The following is a 20148-nucleotide window of genomic DNA, read 5'->3' as shown; positions in this document are numbered from 1 at the left end:
TACAATACATTCACCGTGGCGTGTAGAATAGTTTTTTTTTTATAGGCCAATATGTATTTCATATCCATTGAGTTGCATTGTGGCCAATGGAATGGGTGGAGTAAAACACCAGCAACAATTGCAAATACAGAGTGCCCCTTGATTTCTTTGCATATAATTACTCTATCCACCTTCCTTGACATTTCCTACAATACATTCACCGCGGCGTGTAGAATAGTTTTTTTTTTATAGGCCAATATGTATTTCATATCCATTGAGTTGCATTGTGGCCAATGGGGTGGGTGGAGTAAAACACCAGCAACAATTGCAAATACAGAGTGCCCCTTGATTTCTTTGCATATAATTACTCTATCCACCTTCCTTGACATTTCCTACAATACATTCACCGCGGCGTGTAGAATAGTTTTTTTTTTATAGGCCAATATGTATTTCATATCCATTGAGTTGCATTGTGGCCCATGGGGTGGGTGGAGTAAAACACCAGCAACAATTGCAAATACATAGTGCCCCTTGATTTCTTTGCATATAATCATTCTATAGAGTCTCCTGAACATTTCCTACAATACATTCACCGCGGCGTGTAGAATAGTTTTTTTTTTATAGGCCAATATATATTTCATATCCATTGAGTTGCATTGTGGCCAATGGGGTGGGTGGAGTAAAACACCAGCAACAATTGCAAATACAGAGTGCCCCTTGATTTCTTTGCATATAATTACTCTATCCACCTTCCTTGACATTTCCTACAATACATTCACCGCGGCGTGTAGAATAGTTTTTTTTTTATAGGCCAATATGTATTTCATATCCATTGAGTTGCATTGTGGAAAAAGAGGGTGTGGAAATATTGTGTTGCTAGATGTAGCACACTGTTCCCCATGATTAGACAGGTTTGTCTTACTCTACACATTCTCCTGGACATTTCCTACACTGCTTTCTCTGTGGAATATTGAATAGTTTATTAGTTATGAGGCAATATGTATTCCATATTCTGTCATTGGCATTGTCTGAATTTTACCCTTGGAACGTGTTTTAACACCCACTAACACCCACTTTTTATCGAAATTACTCTTAAATATGATCATATGTGAATTGTTGTCAATGTTTTGAGAGTTACATGTTCTCAAACAAAAAATAAACTCAATTTATCTCCGTTTTGAAGTAATTCGTTGGTCTCTTTTATTTTGAAAAATTCCAGATTTTCGTGACCCGGAAGTGTTTCTTTAATGTTGCTCACAAGACGCAGATGTAACGCTGATCTCATATTGGTTAGTCATCTCAGTAGTTTACTAGCAAACAGGTTAAGCATTGTAGCTCTTTGGTGTTTTAAACGTAAAATCTGTTGTACATGGTATTCGCTAACTATCCCATTTATTTTCATATTTACGTTGTTAGCTTACTAGTCAGCCACCTGGCTGATTAAATTGGCTCTCAGCTAGTTGCTTGTGCTAACATCACCCACCATGAGTTCAATTAGCAACTACCCCCCTGCTGAAGAGGTGAAGGTTTGCTGGACGGAGAAAGAGGGTCTGTGGCTTAATATAGTCGTAAAGGAAGAGGAGGAGGAGGAGGCTGTCACTGAGAAAGGAGACGAAGAAGTGTTCAGAGTGAAACTGGAAGAGGAGGATGCCGTTTTAGAAGTGGCTGAAGAAGAGATTACCGTCACTTTGAAAGAGGATGAGAAGTGTGGAGATCGGATTAGCACCAGTGAGTTCTGTCATTCTTAAACAGGAACACAGACGCGGCAGTTGTGGAACTGACTCGTTATATTTAAACATATAGCTTCAAAAAGCGGCAACCGTAACGCGTGTTTTGGCAAACAGCTGAGAGATGGGGGCTGGACACTGATAAGAGGATGCAGGCGAACAGAGGGCCTGGCGTAGTGTTGGTGCAGTAAAGCATTTGTTGTTATTTTGGTTTTGTACTTCAAAAGTTCTGGTTTAAAATCAATTGCTATGTGGTTAACGTTTTATTTCCTATGTATTTACTAGAGGACGTGTGTACCAAAAGCGTTGGGGCTTTGGTGCCCCGAAATAACTGAAAGGTGTATATATATCTGGAGATTGATTTGGCCAGTCCAGATGTTTCCACTTTATGGCTTTGAAAAATCCCCTAGTTGCTATAGCAGTATATTTTGGTGTTGTGGTTTTGTTGTATGGTAAAGTGCCGTCCAGTGGCTTTGGAGGCCTTTACTGGTAGTTTAACAGACCTGTGGTAAATGGCCACCCGTTGCCACAAAATGCCCTGTGACTCGTGACTATCAGACAACCTAAATGTCTTCAAGCCAAGTAGCAGTGAATCATGCTTGAGAGCTACTGGTGTTCCAGGTGTCTGGGGAACTGGTGTTCCAAGTGTCCATGTGATCTCGCTATTGTGAGTGAAACAAGTTGGAATAACAGCTGTAAGATGTCTTAATGGAAATGTTCAACCTCTTTCTTAGTAAATACCAGTTGGCTTCAACCAGACCACTGAAGTCACAGTACCCAAGAACACAAAGGCATCCTGTTTAAAGGACTACTCTCCAGTAGATGTTGACTCACATCTACTGGAGTGACTTTTTCATCCCACAAAATTTATAGAAAGCAAATGTGCTAAATTTGGTCTCACTTGGATGCCGTAGCCATCCTACCAACACAACTGAACTGTTAATTTCTGTTAACTATTAGCTGGCTTACTCAGGTGTAAAATTATAAAGCATTGGCTAAACATATAGATGCTTCCTACCAGTGGATATTAACTTGATTAATTGCCTGACTGGCCCCAAATATTGGATGAGATAATAAAAAATTGAATGAACTGTTGAAAGGCATTACCAAGCATATTACTGTGAATAGCTAAAAGCCTTCAAGGACGCCCTGAATCCAGGACCAAAATGTACCCTTTTAAATGTCTAGTTGTGGAGGTTTCATTTAGATCTCCCAGTTTAACCAAATATTTTTTGTCTTTGGCAGGAGAGACACCAGACTCTCACTCTCACAGCAGAAAGCGTCCTACTGATCAAGAGACATCCAAACCACTCAGACGACACAAATGTTCCCATTGTGAAAAGATATTTGTCCAGTCATCACATCTGAAACGACATGAGATAACACACACAGGAGAAAAACGCTTCCAATGTGCCCAGTGTGGGAAGGGTTTTACACGGCTAGTGCAGCTGGAAGATCATAAAAGAATACATACAGGTGAAAAACCTTTCCAATGCTCCCAGTGTGAAAAGACATTTACTCGGTTATCCAACCTGAAAAAACATGAAATAATACACTCGGGAGTAAAGCCTTACCACTGCTCCCAGTGTGGAAAGAATTATAGGTGGTTAGAGAACTTTAAAGAACATGAAAGAATGCACACCGGAGAAAAGCCTTTCCAATGTTCCCAGTGTAAAAAGAATTTCATTGCTTTAAGTTCTCTGAAGAGACACGAGAGAACACACACTGGAGAGAAACCCTACCAGTGTTCCCAGTGCGGAAATTGTTTTACCCAGTTGGGGAGCTTGAACATACATAAGAAAATACACACTGGAGAGAAGCCTTTCAATTGCTCCAAGTGTGGAAAGTGTTTTACCCTGTTACAGCAACTGAAATCTCATGAAAGGATTCACACAGCAGAAAGAACATAACTCTGCCTTCAGTCTGGAAAGAGTTGTACCCATTTGGGGCATCTAAAATCAAATCACAAGACATATACAGAAAGATTTGACCACTGCTCTCATCATGGAAATGATTGTAGTCTCTTAGGTATCGTCAGAGTGCATAACATAGCTGTGGATCTAACTTTTCCCTGACATTTTGGAAATTAAGACTGAAAATCCCAAAGCTTCTGTAAAATTTTTGTTGCCGGACATTAAAATTAAAATTTTTCTCTGTCTGTTGTATGTAATTAGTCTACCGGTGAAACGGCAGTAGTTTCATGCATTGAGGTTATGTTGTGTAAAAGGGGGTCATTGTCGTTGAGTTACAGTATTCATTGTAACACTGGAATGATCAATGTTAACCAACTGAACCATTATGGACTCCTTGTTTGCTTTGTGTGGTGTTGCGCTTCTGAGTTTTGGCCTCACGAGAAGATGTTTCATTATTGAGTTAACACTATGCTATTATATTTTTGTTTTGTTTAAAATATTGACATTGGGGTTTATCAAACATTGATTCCATTCGGACTAACTCAATGCCAGAGACTATAGTGAATATTCAAAGAAGCTTTAGGATCTTTAGTCAGGAATCTTTTAGTCTCGTTTTACAGAAAAAACAACCTTTAGTCTGAATGTATTTATTGACCCCAAAAGGCAATCCATTTCTAGAAACCCTAACCTAGTGAATGCCTGTGTATTATCAGTGGCAAAAATTAAAAATGTTCGCTATGATTTATCTTCTGGTCCGTCTGTGTCCTGTCTTCTAAATCTGTCATTTCTGAGGCATCGTAGTTTTACAGTGTAATCCATGTAAAGCTACATTTAACTACTCTAAAACAATCAGCTGTACCCCCGGTTGCCAAATCAGTGGGGAGAACAAGCATTTGATGCACTGCCGATTTTGCAGGTTCACTTCAACTATGAGTGACGGAATGAAGAAAAAAAAATAATCACATTGAATGATTTTAATGTAATTAATTTGCATTTTATTGCATGACATAAGTATTTGATACATCAGAAAAGCAGAACTTAATATTTGGTACAGAAACCTTTGTTTGCAATTACAGAGATCATACGTTTCCTGTAGTATTTTTATTTGATCACCTACCAACCAGTAAGAATTCCATCTCTCAAAGACCTGTTAGTTTTTCTTTAAGAGGCCCTCCTGTTCTCCACTCATTACCTGTTTTAACTGCACCTGTTTGAACTCATTACCTGTATAAAAGACACCTGTCCACACAATCAAACAGACTCCAACCTCTCCACAATGACCAAGACCAGAGAGCTGTGTAAGGACATCAGGGATCAAATTGTAGACCTGCACAAGGCTGGGATAGGCTACAGGCCAATAGGCAAGCAGCTTGGTGAGAAGGCAACAACTGTTGGCATAATTATTAGAAAATGGAAGAAGTTCTAGATGACAGTTCTCTCACCTCGTGGGGCATCAATGATCATGAGGAAGGTGACGGATCAGCCCAGAACTACACAGCAAGACCTGGTCAATGATTTGAAGAGAGCTGGGACCACAGTCTCAAAGAAAACCATTAGTAACACACTACGGCGTCATGGATTAAAATCCTGCAGCGCACGTAAGGGCCCCCTGCTCAAGCCAGCGCATGTCCAGGCCCGTCTGAAGTTTGCCAATGACCATCTGGATGATCCAGAGGAGGAATGGGAGACAGAAATAGATCTTTTTGGTCTAAACTCCACTTGGTCTAAACTCGTGTTTGGAGGAAGAAGAAGGATGAGTACAAACCCAAGAACACCATCCCAACCGTGAAGCATGGAGGTGGAAACATCATCCTTTGGGGCTGCTTTTCTGCAAAGGGGACAGGACGACTGCATCGTATTGAGAGGATGATGGATGGAGCCATGTATCGTGAGATCTTGGCCAACAACCTCCTTCCCTCAGTAAGAGCATTGGAGATGGGTCGTGGCTGGTTCTTCCAGCATGACAACGACCTGATACACACAGCCAAGGCAACTAAGGAGTGGCTCCGTAAGAAGCATCTCAAGGTCCTGGAGTGGCCTAGCCAGTCTCCAGACCTGAAACCAATAGAAAATCTGAAAGTCTGTATTGCCCAGCGACAGCCCCAAAACCTGAAGGATCTGGAGAAGGTCTGTATGGAGGAGTGGGCCAAAATCCATGCTGCAGTGTGTGCAAACCTGGTCAAGAACTACAGGAAACGTATGATCTCTGTAATTGCAAGCAAAGCTTTCTGTACCAAATATTAAGTTCTGCTTTTCTGATGTATCAAATACTTATGTCATGCAATAAAATGCAAATTAATTATAAAAAAATCATACAATGTGATTTTCTGGATTTTTGTTTTAGATTCCGTCTCTCAATGTTGAAGTGTACCTATGATAAAAATTACAGACTTCTACATGCTTTGTAAGTAGGAAAACCTGCAAAATCGGCAGAGTATCAAATACTTGTTCTCCCCACTGTATATATGTGAGTGTGTGTGTGTATATATATATATGTGTATATACACTAACCTAAAGGATTATTAGGAACTGTGACGGCTTCGGATGGGAAAGGAGGAGCAGGAGAACGAGGCGATACTTATTAGTGGTTTCTTTTAATATAAGAAAGAACAATTGGCAAAAGCGCAACAACGCTCTTCTTGACAGCGAGACAATAACACACAAAGACAGGGGAATCAGAGGGAACATATATACTGGACGGAATGATGAGGATGAGGAACAGGTGTGCTAAACAAGACACAGGTGAAATGCATAATGAGATGGGCGTTGGTGTCAGAAGGCCGGTGTTGTTGAACGCTGGAGCCCGTCTGCTGCAGGGGGAGGTGAAGCAGCAGAGGGCGCAGTTGTCACAGGAACACCATACAAATACTGTAACCCCCTTTCGCCTTCAGAACTGCCTTAATTCTATGTGGCATTGATTCAACAAGGTGCTGAAAACATTCTTTAGAAATGTTGGCCCATATTGATAGGATAGCATCTTGCAGTTAATGGAAATTTGTGGGATGCACATCCAGGGCACGAAGCTCCCGTTCCACCACATCTCAAAGATGCTCTATTGGGTTGAGATCTGGTGACTGTGGGGGCCATTTCAGTACAGTGAACTCATTGTCATGTTCAAGAAACCAATTTGAAATGATTCGAGCTTTGTGACATGGTGCATTATCCTGCTGGAAGTAGCCATCAGAGGATGAGTACATGGTGGTCATAAAGGGATGGACATGGTCAGAAACAATGTTCAGGTAGGCCATGGCATTTAAACGATGCCCAGTTGGCACTAAGGGGCCTAAAGTGTGCCAAGAAAACATCCCCCACACCATTACACCACCACCACCAGCCTGCACAGTGGTAACAAGGCATGATGGATCCATGTTCTCATTCTGTTTACGCCAAATTCTGACTCTACCATCTGAATGTCTCAACAGATATCGAGACTCATCAGACCAGGCAACATTCTTCCAGTCATCAACTGTCCAATTTTGGTGAGCTTGTGCAAATTGTAGCCTCTTTTTCCTATTTGTAGTGGAGATGAGTGGTACCCGGTGGGGTCTTCTGCTGTTGTAGCCCATCCTCCTCAAGGTTGTGCGTGTTGTGGCTTCACAAATGCTTCGCTACATACCTCGGTTGTAACGAGTGGTTATTTCAGTCAAAGTTGCTCTTCTATCAGCTTGAATCAGTTGGCCCATTCTCCTCTGACCTCTAGCATGAACAAGGCATTTTCTCCCACAGGACGGCCGCATACTGGATGTTTTTCCCTTTTCACACCATTCTTTGTAAACATTGGATATGGTTGTGTGTCAAAATCCCAGTAACTGAGCAGATTGTGAAATACTCAGACCGGCCCGTCTGGCACCAACAACCATGCCACGCTCAAAATTGCTTAAATCACCTTTCTTTCCCATTCTGACATTCAGTTTGGAGTTCAGGAGATGGTCTTGACCAGGACCACACCCCCAAATGCATTGAAGCAACTGCCATGTGATTGGTTGATTAGATAATTGCATTAATGAGAAATTGAACAGGTGTTCCTAATAATCCTTTAGGTGAGTGTATATATGTGTGTTTAGATTCCACTGATCCTAGATCAGGAGTAAACCTCACTTGTCCTCATCCCTCTAAGGTTTCTATTCCTCCTTTCTCCTTCTCTCCTTTTCCCTCCATCATATTCTATCCTCACTTAGTGTTTGAAGTGAACTGGAATAAGTTCCAATACTGATTTGGGGTTTTAACAGGCCTTTCTTTGCGAGGTTGATTAATATCTTGCATATTTAGTGTTGTCAAGACACTGGCATCCTGTAGAGATCAGTTTGCTGTAAATAGCCAGCTCTAAACACAGATTCAAGATAATGTTGCTAGGATGTTTAAATCTCACATCATATCAGTAGGGAAGTAATGAGATAGAAGTGATATAGCCTAGCAGTATTTTCCACTCATCAGTCCACTCTTCATGACAGTAGATTTGTTCAGTTCAGTGGATCTCCAGTTAGAGACAGATATGAAACCTACAGTGATACTGATGATGGTTCTTCTCTGGAACACAGGTAGGATGATGTTATACTGATATACACTTGTGTTAGTGACATATAATTTAAAATGGATGGACAGTACTGTCCAACAAACTAGCATACAGTTAATGTATTCGTACCGACCAACAATCCAAACAATGTTTGTTCTTGAAGTTGCGAGAGTATACAAACTACTGGCATGTCTTAACCTCAATATTGGGTCAAAAATGGCAAACAAAAGAATCAGTTTTCTCTAGAAACTCGTCAGTTAATCATTGTTTTAAGGAATGAAGGCTGTTTAAGACATTGCCAAAAAACTAAAGATTTAATACAGAGTTGTACACTACAGTCTTCCAAGACAAAGAACAACTGGATCTAACAAGGACAGAAAGACATGTGGAAGTCCCAGATGTACAACAACACAAGAAGACAAGTACATCAGTACATCTCTAGTTTGAGAAATATACACCTCATTAAAGGAGTAAGAAAAAAGACAAAACTCTCTTGGCACAATTTAACCATTTATTAATATTTGCAAATAAGAGAGACGCGTCAAACGCTTACAAACATAATCGTCCAAGGAGTCTCTAACATAATACAGGTTAATCAACAGTATTTAAAGAGAGAAAAGGGGTGTGGTAAAATCCTTCACAACTGCCCCAACTCAACAGGACACATTCCCTTTGTTCTATTACAACCTAAGCTTCACACAAAGGACAAACTGTCCTTCCCCCCATAGGTAACTTCTTCAATTCTAAGAGTTCCAACCGAACCCGGACAGACAATAGATGCCCTGATGAGTCATACAGATGCGCAGATTAATGAGTACCCTTATAACCAGCTGATACCAGTCAATGATGCCCCCTAGGCAAATACCTGATCCCCCACATTCCTTTTCTAATGTGAATAAGGGGCTCTCAGTCCTTTAATCAGTGAGAATACATTGAGACAAATTTCCACAACAACTCTCTTATCATCCTTCTCTCTCCTTGCTCCACTATCCTTCTGCCTCCTCCTGTTCATACTTTCTGTCAGATGGCCAGTCCCTCCTACTCTATGCCAGTTGACCAGTCCTTCCTTTCTCAGTGAACTGGACTGAAATAGGGGAATTTAGTAATGTTCCATCTTAACAGGCTAATTTAGTTTCTTACAGTATTATAACACAGACAATGTCAAAGTTTGTTTTCATGACAGTGGTTTCCTGTAGGGCTTTTTAAATACAGATTAGTTTGCTGAAGCATCAAAATCACTGATGTAAGTTAAGATATTAGGACCTTTAATTGACACCACAGAAGTCAGGAAGTAACAAGATAGAAGTGATATAGCCTAGCAGTATTTTCCACTCTTCAGTCCACTCTTCATTACAGTAGATTGTTTAGTTCAGTGGATCTCCAGTTAGAGACAGATATGAAACCTACAGTGATACTGATGATGGTTCTTCTCTGGAACACAGGTAGGATGATGTTATACTGATATACACTTGTGTTAGTGACATACAACTGGATGTGGACAGTAAAAATATATAGGCCAGTAAAGTTTAATTGCACTTTACTGTAGCCTATATGTTCAACTAAGGACAGGAATTAGGTTGAAATGTAATGGTGTTGTAGTATAAAACGTTTCTGCTTAGTATATCCTGAGGGGATGTGTAGGAAATTGTTAGTAAATATCCATTATCATAGGTAACCATAACATGCACTTCAGATTAAATAAAGTAAGCATGTCTTTACTTAATTGAGTAAATGAATAGAAGTGAACGAAACAATTAGCCATATATTATAATGGACCTGTGGTCCGGGCCCAAACAATTACCCAGATATTATAATTGTGTCATCAGTAGGTCCACCTCACCTTGCCCACCACAATGAAAACAAAGAAACCAACATTCACACAAGTATTCAATTAGCCCCATCCAGAGCTAGACATCTGTAGTATGTCTCTTATAAACAGGATAGTTTGTATCCTGAATGCGTATTGGCTGTTACCCGTGGTATATAAGACCATACACATCACAGGTATGACATCACTTAACGTTTTACTGCTCTAATTGCTGGTCTATCTCATTCTATCTTTCTCTCTCCCTTCCCCTGCCTCCCTGATCTGTCCTCTGTCTCTCTCTTTCTCCTCAGATCTTCAGGGTCAAAGTGTCAGCCCACCAGGTTGGTAGAGAATAAATCTACAGTGATTATAACAGTTGAATATTGGTCAACGTTATTATCCCACATGGAGAACTGAACTCTTAGAATTACAGAAACACTGTCATAATCTGTCCTCACCACTGTGTTTTCCTCTCTACTGTTTACAGATGAACTCTCAGTCAGACTGGTGAATGGGACCAGTTCCTGTTCTGGGACAGTGGAAGTCTTTCATAATGAACAGTGGTCAGCTGTGTGTAAATGGGAGTATGGGGGTTACACAGGGTGGAAGATGATCAATGCTTATCAAGTGTGTAGAGAGCTGGGCTGTGGGAATGTTTTTACTGTATTAACAACACCTTGGTCTGGAGAGAGAAGAGGAGTCATAGTCGGTGGTTGCACTGGAGACGAATCTTCTCTTAGAAATTGTATGACAGGACGTTCTAGTGACTGTGATGGTGGACATTATTATCATGTGACCTGTTCAGGTAAGATGCTAATAATACTGTTGGATTATAGGAGGAGGTGAATGGGGGTAGACTGGTAATACTGTTGGATTATAGGAGGAGGTGTATGGGGGTAGACTGGTAATACTGTTGGATTATAGGAGGAGGTGAATGGGGGTAGACTGGTAATACTGTTGGATTATAGGAGGAGGTGTATGGGGGTAGACTGGTAATACTGTTGGATTATAGGAGGAGGTGTATGGAGTTAGACTGGTAATAATGTTGGATTATAGGAGGAGGTGTATGGGGGTAGACTGGTAATACTGTTGGATTATAGGAGGAGGTGTATGGGGGTAGACTGGTAATACTGTTGGATTATAGGAGGAGGTGTATGGGGGTAGACTGGTAATACTGTTGGATTATAGGAGGAGGTGTATGGGGGTAGACTGGTAATACTGTTGGATTATAGGAGGAGGTGTATGGGGTAGACTGGTAATACTGTTGGATTATAGGAGGAGGTGTATGGGGGTAGACTGGTAATACTGTTGGATTATAGGAGGAGGTGTATGGGGTAGACTGGTAATACTGTTGGATTATAGGAGGAGGTGTATGGGGGTAGACTGGTAATACTGTTGGATTATAGGAGGAGGTGTATGGGGGTAGACTGGTAATACTGTTGGATTATAGGAGGAGGTGTATGGGGGTAGACTGGTAAAACTGTTGGATTATAGGAGGAGGTGTATGGGGGTAGACTGGTAATACTGTTGGATTATAGGAGGAGGTGTATGGGGGTAGACTGGTAATACTGTTGGATTATAGGAGGAGGTGTATGGGGGTAGACTGGTAATACTGTTGGATTAAAGGAGGGGGTGTATGGGGGTAGACTGGTAATACTGTTGGATTATAGGAGGAGGTGTATGGGGGTAGACTGGTAATACTGTTGGATTATAGGAGGAGGTGTATGGGGGTAGACTGGTAATACTGTTGGATTATAGGAGGTGGTGTATGGGGGTAGACTGGTAATATGTGGGCAACCCGGGTTCGAAACTCAAGATGCCAACACTTTTTATTGCAGGCAGCTGAATTTGGCTTGCCAGGTTTCTTGTTTATAGTTATAAATACTATAATATATTGTCTGATTGCAATATTGGGGCTGATGGTTGGCTGAATGCAATATTGGCTGAAGTAATAAAAAATGGCCAAATCAATCAGGAACTAAAATGAATAAACAATCCGATATTCTAAGTAAACTTTACACACATTTTTATTATAATGCACTTATGCACAGTGTTTTCCCTATCCCTGTCACCATATTGTATAGTTCTCAGTCCTTATCCTGAGTAACTAAAACACCTTGTCAGCCTTGGTCAGTTATCAAAATGACCAAACTACAATCTTTTATTTACCAAATGTGGAATTCATTCTTGGAAGTATAATCAAGAAAACTAACTGATTTTTCAACCAACACTTCTCCAGAATCTATACAGCTTGTTGATGGAGCTGGTTTCTGCTCTGGGAGGTTGGAGGTGAAGTCCAGTCAGACCTGGGTCTCAGTGTGTGAATCTGACTTTGACCAGCAGGATGCAGAGGTGGTCTGTAGGGAGCTTGGCTGTGGGGTTCCTGTAGATCTACAGGGGGGGCTCTATGGAGAAGGTAAGGGTCAGATCTGGGATAAAGAGTTCCAGTGTAAAGGAAATGAGACCCGCCTTCTGGACTGTGACACCTCAGAAAGAAAAAACAACACCTGTCTACATGGTCATACTGTTGCACTCACCTGCTCAGGTAAGAAACAGTTTGTCACTAAATCAATATTGTTTCTCATCTGGAGTAAATAACATGAAAGGAAATATAGGTCAGGTTTTCAATGTTATCTTGTTTTCTCAGAGCCTGATAATGTGAGGCTGGTGGGAGAAGCCAGTCGCTGTGCTGGTGGAGTGGAGTTGTACTACCAGCAAGAGTGGAGGACTGTGGGAACTGATGACAAGGACAATTATAGGAAAAATATAGCTAAAGTTGTGTGTAGACAGCTGGGTTGTGGTTCCAATGTTTCTGTAGTACCTGTTAATACCACTACAGGGACTGGTTTGTACTGTACTGGGTCTGAGCCTGGACTGAGAGAATGTGCAACTTGGATGTATGTTATACCCCATTTATTCACAGTGATCTGCTCAGGTAATAACAAAGCCTTCTCATTCTTCTGATTTACATAATTCAAACAAAGTTCTCTGTACTTCTCATGATGGCTGTTAAGTTTGTATGTCCCTCAATCCATTAGGAGTCAAATACAATCAACATTTTCCAGAATTCTTCATGTTGTAAAGTTGTTTCTGAGCAAACATCACTACTAGCGCTGTTACAAAACAATGTTATTATTATTTCAATTAGGAAAGTAGTTAAGTAGCTATGTTTTTTTCTTTCTTGACCCAGATGTCCTCTTGAAGTCAAATATAGACATATGTTTTCTCTGTGACTGTAGGTCCACTACTCATATTCTCTGTGAGAGAGGTCAGCTAGCACTGTTGCATAATGATGTTATGGTCTTCAATGGGTAACCAGTTTTGGACAGGGTGTTTATTTATTTATTTTGTATTGTTCCAGATCTCCTGGTCCAGCCTGATATCTACCTGACTGACTCAATGGGAGGGGTCTTTAGGGGCCACCAGGGACCTGAGATGTTCAAGGGCTACAACTTCACCATCACCTGCTCCACTCAGCCACAGTACCCAGGAGGCTCCTTCCTCTTCACGTTCACCGGCTCCAACAGAACCCAGACCCAGACTCAGCCAGCTGTCAATCACTCAGCTGTCTTCCTCTTCTCTGCTGCAGACGACTCCCACCAAGGAAACTACAGATGTGTTTATAACAATTATGTTTTCTCTCATAACTTCTCCTCTGAGAGTCAGCTCCTCTTCCTAACCATCACAGGTAACTGAACATGAACCAGACTTGTAACTTTATCATTGACAGTTTTCCTACAGATCTATCTGATGATGATCAGTTCCCTGATGAAAGGTGTTTCTGTTTCCAGCCTCTCCTCATCCAGCCTTCATCATCAGACACGTCATAGTGCTGCTCATTCTACTGACCGTCATCATCACCTCCTGCCTGAACTACAAGGTAAAGACATTTATTTAGATGTGACTAGTCATGGCAACAAAATGGTTTTATTTGTTGTTGAGGTGCCAATTTACCCCTAATCTTCATTGTTTTGTTTAATGACAGACTGTATTCATTTGTAAATTAGTATGTATCTTTGGGTTTATGTAATGTTGTGGATGTTTTTTCTTGACAGAGACAGAGATAAAGAGAGAGTTAGGGGAAAGAAAGAGAGAGTTAGGGGAAAGCGAGAGAGGTTAGGGGAAAGAGAGAGAGGTTAGGGGAAAGAGAGAGAGGTTAGGGGAAAGAGAGAGAGGTTAGGGAAAAGAGAGAGAGTTTGGGGAAAGAGAGAGAGGTTAGGGGAAAGTGAGAGAGGTTAGGGGAAAGAGAGGGGAAGAAAGATCTGTAAATGTGTAACTCTTAGTGTTGTATCTCTCTAGTCCATCAGGGGGCAGAAGAGAGTGAACAGGGTGACCAGCATGGATCTTCATGTCAGTACCAATGTCATAGAGATGGTCTCTCTGGACTCCAGAACTGATGCCGGGCCGGGAGAGGAGACAGCAGTCCAGGAGACAGAGTAGGAGTATGAGGAGTACCAGCTGATGTTGGTCAGTTTTGTGTTTAAAAACAATCTACAGCCCAGAACTGCTGGATAAGATGTAGTTGCCTCTAATTCTAATGAAACAACTTCAGAAATCTCTGTTCTATAATCTCAGAAAGAACCCATGAAGAGTTCAACCACCAGTATCTCTTTCTGGAGTGTTTGTTCTCAACACCACAGGGTTTACATTATAGAGACATTAACTCATTTCAAGGTTTTGCATTCCAACATTTATTATTTTTTTACTTTGTCTTCCATTCGTTATAATTATTTTGTATATTAGATGATTTTCTTTGTACAAATGACCTTTTACCATCTGTTCATCCTTTGGCTTCATCCTTTGGCAATAATATGATTGACTTTGATCTTAGGTTTTTCATGAAAACCCATGTGTATTGTGAGCCCAGATTATTTTACTGTAATTTTGTATTCCCTGTCCAGATAAACATGTGTTGCTCTTTAAACTGCCATGTAATCATTGTATTCTTTTAATAAACTCAGAGGCTGACACTCAGTTCCAAGGTGTTACGCTGCTATATTATTGTGCTGGGGGATATGAGGAATGCACTTCTAACTTTTCTCAGTTTCCTCCAGTTTTAAATTTTAGGAGGAGATGAGGTCCTGGTCAACACCTGCGGATTACCTGGTTTGGGGGGCCCGTTGCTGTCCCTGTCCTTGTCCACCTGGTCATACTTCTGACCTAGTCTACAATCAAATAGCCTCTGGATTAAGCCCAGAGAAATGTATTAATTATTCCAATTGGACTCTTAATATCTCACCCGGCACAGCCAGAAGAGGACTGGTCACCCCTCTGAGCCTGGGTCCTCTCTAGGTTTCTTCCTAAAATTCAGGCTTCTTAGGGAGTATTTCCTAGCCACTGAAATTCAACACTACTGTTGTTTGCTCCTTGGGGTTTAAGGCCGGGTGTCTCTGTAAAGCACTTTGTGACAACTTCTGTTGTAAAAAGGGCTTTATAAAAAAATTTGATTGAAATTGATTGACTCTTGTGTGATATCAGTTCTCTATTTTACAACAGTCCAGTGATTACTGATGGTGAACGATTCCACATTGAAACAACTGTCATATTACAAAGATATAAAAACAGGTGCAGGAAATCCTGCTTTTCCTCAACTGACCACTAGAGGGAGTAAGAGGAGAACCATGTCTGAAGAAGTCATGGTCACAGAGGAGGCCAACACCACATCATTACATCACAGAGAGAAGGATGACAACACCACATCATTACATCACAGAGAGAAGGATGACAACACCACATCATTACATCACAAAGAGAAGGATGACAACACCACATCATTACATCACAGAGAGAAGGATGACAACACCACATCATTACATCACAGAGAGAAGGATGACAACACCACATCATTACATCACAGAGAGAAGGATGACAACACCACATCATTTCATCACAGAGAGAAGGATGACAACACCACATCATTACATCACAGAGAGAAGGATGACAACACCACATCATTTCATCACAGAGAGAAGGATGACAACACCACATCATTACATCACAGAGAGAAGGGTAATGTTACATTACCATGTCAAAAATAAACATGACACATGACCTTTCACCTGGTCGTCTGGACGTGTAATGAACAATGTCCTTAAAGGTCAAGTACCCTTATTAGATCCATTCAGAGCCTGGTTCCTCTCTAGGTTTCTTTCTCGGTTGGAACCGGACCAGGGTGTTGTTCCAAGCCACTGTGCCTTATCATTGTATTGCCTGGCTCCTCTCTAGGTTTCTTCTTCGGTTCTAACCGGACCAGGGTGTTGTTCCAAGCCACTGTGCCTTATCATCGTATTGCTCTTTAGATTTGATAGATATTTGACACATTTCTATGTTTCTCTGTCTCCGTTCCCCTACACTTTCTACTGCCTCTAGTCCCTCTTTCCAACTCCCCCTGTGTCCCTCTCTCCCTTCTCTCCCCTTTTCCTCCATCTACCTCCCTTTTTCAATTCTCCCTCACACCTTGTCTCTCCTCCCCCCTCTCTTTCCATCAAGGTCTCAGAGACAATATTCAACTCTTCACCTCTGCTCCCCTCTCTCCTCCTTTCCCCTCCTTCTTTCTTCCTCTCTCCTCCTTTCCCCTCCTTCTTTCTCCCTCTCTCCTCCTTTCCCCTCCTTCTTTCTCCCTCAGTGCTCCTTTCTACGTTTCCATTCTTTAAAATGTTTTCCTGTTCTTTCACTCTTTGTTCTCTATTCTCTATTCATGCTTGAAACAATTTTTTTTTATGGCAAATGATATATAGCATATGATATGTGGTTGTCATGACAGCAGTTTCCTGATGTTCTTTTTCACGAGATCAAAAAATAAGTTAAAGACACATTTAATTCATGTCATATGAGTCCAGAAGTAATGAGATGAGTGATACAGCCTAACAGAATTGTCCACTCTTCAGTCTATAAATATGAAACCTACAGTGATACTGATGATGGACCTTTTCTGGAACAGAGGTAGGATGATGTAATCTGAGATTGCAATTCCATCGATCGACACTCTTAAAGGAGTAAGAAAAGAGACAAAACTCTCTTGGCACAATTTAACCATTTATTATTATTTGCAAATAAGAGAGACGCGTCAAACGCTTACAAACATAATTGTCAGAGGAGTCTCTAACATAATACAGGTCAATCAACAGTATTTAAAGAGAGAAAAGGGGTGTGGTAAAATCCTTCACAACTGCCCCAACTCAACAGGACACATTCCCTTTGTTCTATTACAACCTAAGCTTCACACAAAGGACAAACTGTCCTTCCCCCCATAGGTAACTTCTTCAATTCTAAGAGTTCCAACCGAACCCGGACAGACAATAGATGCCCTGATGAGTCATACAGATGCACAGATTAATGAGTACCCTTATAACCAGCTGATACCAGTCAATGATGCCCCCTAGGCAAATACCTGATCCCCCACATTCCTTTTCTAATGTGAATAAGGGGCTCTCAGTCCTTTAATCAGTGAGAATACATTGAGACAAATTTCCACAACAACTCTCTTATCATCCTTCTCTCTCCTTGCTCCACTATCCTTCTGCCTCCTCCTGTTCATACTTTCTGTCAGATGGCCAGTCCCTCCTACTCTATGCCAGTTGGCAGGTCCCTCCTACTTTGTCAGATGGCCACTCCCTCCTTCTCAGTCAGTTGGAAGGTCCCTCCTACTCTATGCCAGTTGGAAGGTCCCTCCTACTCTATGCCAGTTGGCAGGTCCCTCTTACTCTATGTCAGATGGCAGGTCCCTCCTACTCTATGCCAGTTGGCAGGTCCCTCCTACTTTGTCAGTTGGCCACTCCCTCCTTCTCTGTCAGTTGACCAGTCCTTCCTTTCTCAGTGAACTGGACTGAAATAGGGGAATTTAGTAATGTTCCATCTTAACAGGCTAATTTAGTTTCTTACAGTATTATAACACAGACAATGTCAAAGTTTGTTGTCATGACAGTGGTTTCCTGTAGGGCTTTTTAAATACAGATTAGTTTTCTGAAACATCAAAATCACTGATGTCAGTTAAGATATTAGGATGTTTTATTCACACCACATGAGTCAGGAAGTAACAAGATAGAAGTGATATAGCCTAGCAGTATTTTCCACTCTTCAGTCCACTCTTCATGACAGTAGACTTGTTTAGTTCAGTGGATCTCCAGTTAGAGACAGATATGAAACCTACAGTGATACTGATGATGTTTATTTTCTGAAACACAGGTAGGATGATGTTATACTGATATACACTTGTGTTAGTGACCTACAACTGGATGTGGACAGTAAAAATATATAGGCCAGTAAAGTTTAATTGCACTTTACTGTAGCCTATATGTTCAACTAAGGACAGGAATTAGGTTGAAATGTAATGGTGTTGTAGTATAAAACGTTTCTGCTTAGTATATCCTGAGGAGATGTGTAGGAAATTGTTTGTAAATATCCGTTGTCATAGGTAACCATAACATACACTTCAGATTAAATAAAGTAAGCATGTCTTTACTTCAAAACCAAGACATATAATGGACATATAGTCAGGGCCAAAACAACTACCCAGATATTATAATGGACATGTGGTCTGGGCCAAAACAACTACCAAGATATTATAATGGACATGTGGTCTGGGCCAAAACAAGTACACAGATATTATAATGGACATGTGGTCCAGGACCTAGCAATTACCCAAGTATTATAATGGACATGTGGTCCAGGCCCTAGCAATTAGCCATATATTGTAATGGACATGTGGTCCGGGCCCAAACAATTACCCAGATATTATAATTGTGTCATCAGTAGGTCCACCTCACCTTGGCCACCATAATGAAAACAAAGAAACCAACATTCACACAAGTATTCAATTAGCCCCATCCACAGCTAGACATCCGTAGTATGTCTCTGATAAACAGGATGGTTTGTATCCTGAATGCGGATTGGCTGTTAGCCGTGGTATATAAGACCATACACATCACAGGTATGACATCACTTAACGTTTTACTGCTCTAATTACTGATCTCGTTCTATCTTTCTCTCTCCCTTCCCCTGCCTCCCTGATCTGTCCTCTGTCTCTCTCTTTCTCCTCAGATCTTCAGGGTCAAAGTGTCAGCCCACCAGGTTGGTAGAGTATACATCTACAGTGATTATAACAGTTGAATATTGGTCAACGTTATAATCCCACATGGAGAACTGAACTCTTAGAATTACAGAAACACTGTCATTATCTGTCCTCACCACTGTGTTTTCCTCTCTACTGTTTACAGATGAACTCTCAGTCAGACTGGTGAATGGGACCAGTTCCTGTTCTGGGACAGTGGAAGTCTTTCATAATGAACAGTGGTCAGCTGTGTGTGAATGGGAGTATAGGGTTTACAGAGGGTGGAAGATGATTAATACTTATCAAGTGTGTAGAGAGCTGGGCTGTGGGAATGTTTTTATTGTATTAACAACACCTTGGTCTGGAGAAAGAAGAGGAGTCATAGTCGTTGGTTGCACTGGAGACAAATCTTCTCTTAGAATGTGTATGACAGGACGTTCTAGTGACTGTGATGGTGGACATTATTATCATGTGACCTGTTCAGGTAAGATGCTAAAAATACTGTTGGATTATAGGAGGAAGTGAATGGGGGTAGACTGGTAATACTGTTGGATTATAGGAGGAGGTGTATGGGGGTAGACTGGTAATACTGTTGGATTATAGGAGGAGGTTTATGGGGGTAGACTGGTAATACTGTTGGATTATAGGAGGAGGTGTATGGGGGTAGACTGGTAAAACTGTTGGATTATAGGAGGAGGTGTATGGGGGTAGACTGGTAATACTGTTGGATTATAGGAGGAGGTGTATGGGGGTAGACTGGTAATACTGTTGGATTATAGGAGGAGGTGTATGGGGGTAGACTGGTAATACTGTTGGATTATAGGAGGAGGTGTATGGGGGTAGACTGGTAATACTGTTGGATTATATGAGGAGGTGTATGGGGGTAGACTGGTAATACTGTTGGATTATAGGAGGAGGGGTATGGGGGTAGACTGGTAATACTGTTGGATTGTAGGAGGAGGTGTATGGGGGTAGACTGGTAATACTGTTGGATTATAGGAGGAGGTGTATGGGGGTAGACTGGTAATACTGTTGGATTATAGGAGGAGGTGTTTGGGGGTAGACTGGTAATACTGTTGGTTTATAGGAGGAGGTGTATGGGGGTAGACTGTTAATACTGTTGGATTATAGGAGGAGGTGTATGGGGGTAGACTGGTAAT

The 20148-nt window shown here is 41.2% G+C and overlaps 1 protein-coding gene across 1 annotated transcript; it reads left to right on the top strand.

Annotated features, from left to right (window-relative positions):
* The first annotated feature begins 1247 nt into the window (after positions 1–1247).
* On the top strand, positions 1248–19558 carry LOC105010320 (deleted in malignant brain tumors 1 protein). The gene is made up of 11 exons (XM_034294042.1): positions 1248–1707; positions 2952–3182; positions 10251–10280; positions 10427–10744; positions 12179–12484; positions 12587–12874; positions 13301–13627; positions 13731–13819; positions 14239–14406; positions 18979–19008; positions 19155–19558. The coding sequence occupies exons 1-9, from the start codon at positions 1464–1466 to the stop codon at positions 14377–14379; spliced, it is 1974 nt and encodes a 657-aa protein (XP_034149933.1). The 5' UTR covers positions 1248–1463; the 3' UTR covers positions 14380–14406; positions 18979–19008; positions 19155–19558.
* Positions 19559–20148: the final 590 nt, after the last annotated feature.

Source organism: Esox lucius, chromosome 9, assembly GCF_011004845.1.
Source record: "Esox lucius isolate fEsoLuc1 chromosome 9, fEsoLuc1.pri, whole genome shotgun sequence".
Classification (NCBI taxonomy): Eukaryota; Metazoa; Chordata; class Actinopteri; order Esociformes; family Esocidae; genus Esox; species Esox lucius.
This window is presented reverse-complemented; position numbering and strand designations above follow the sequence as displayed.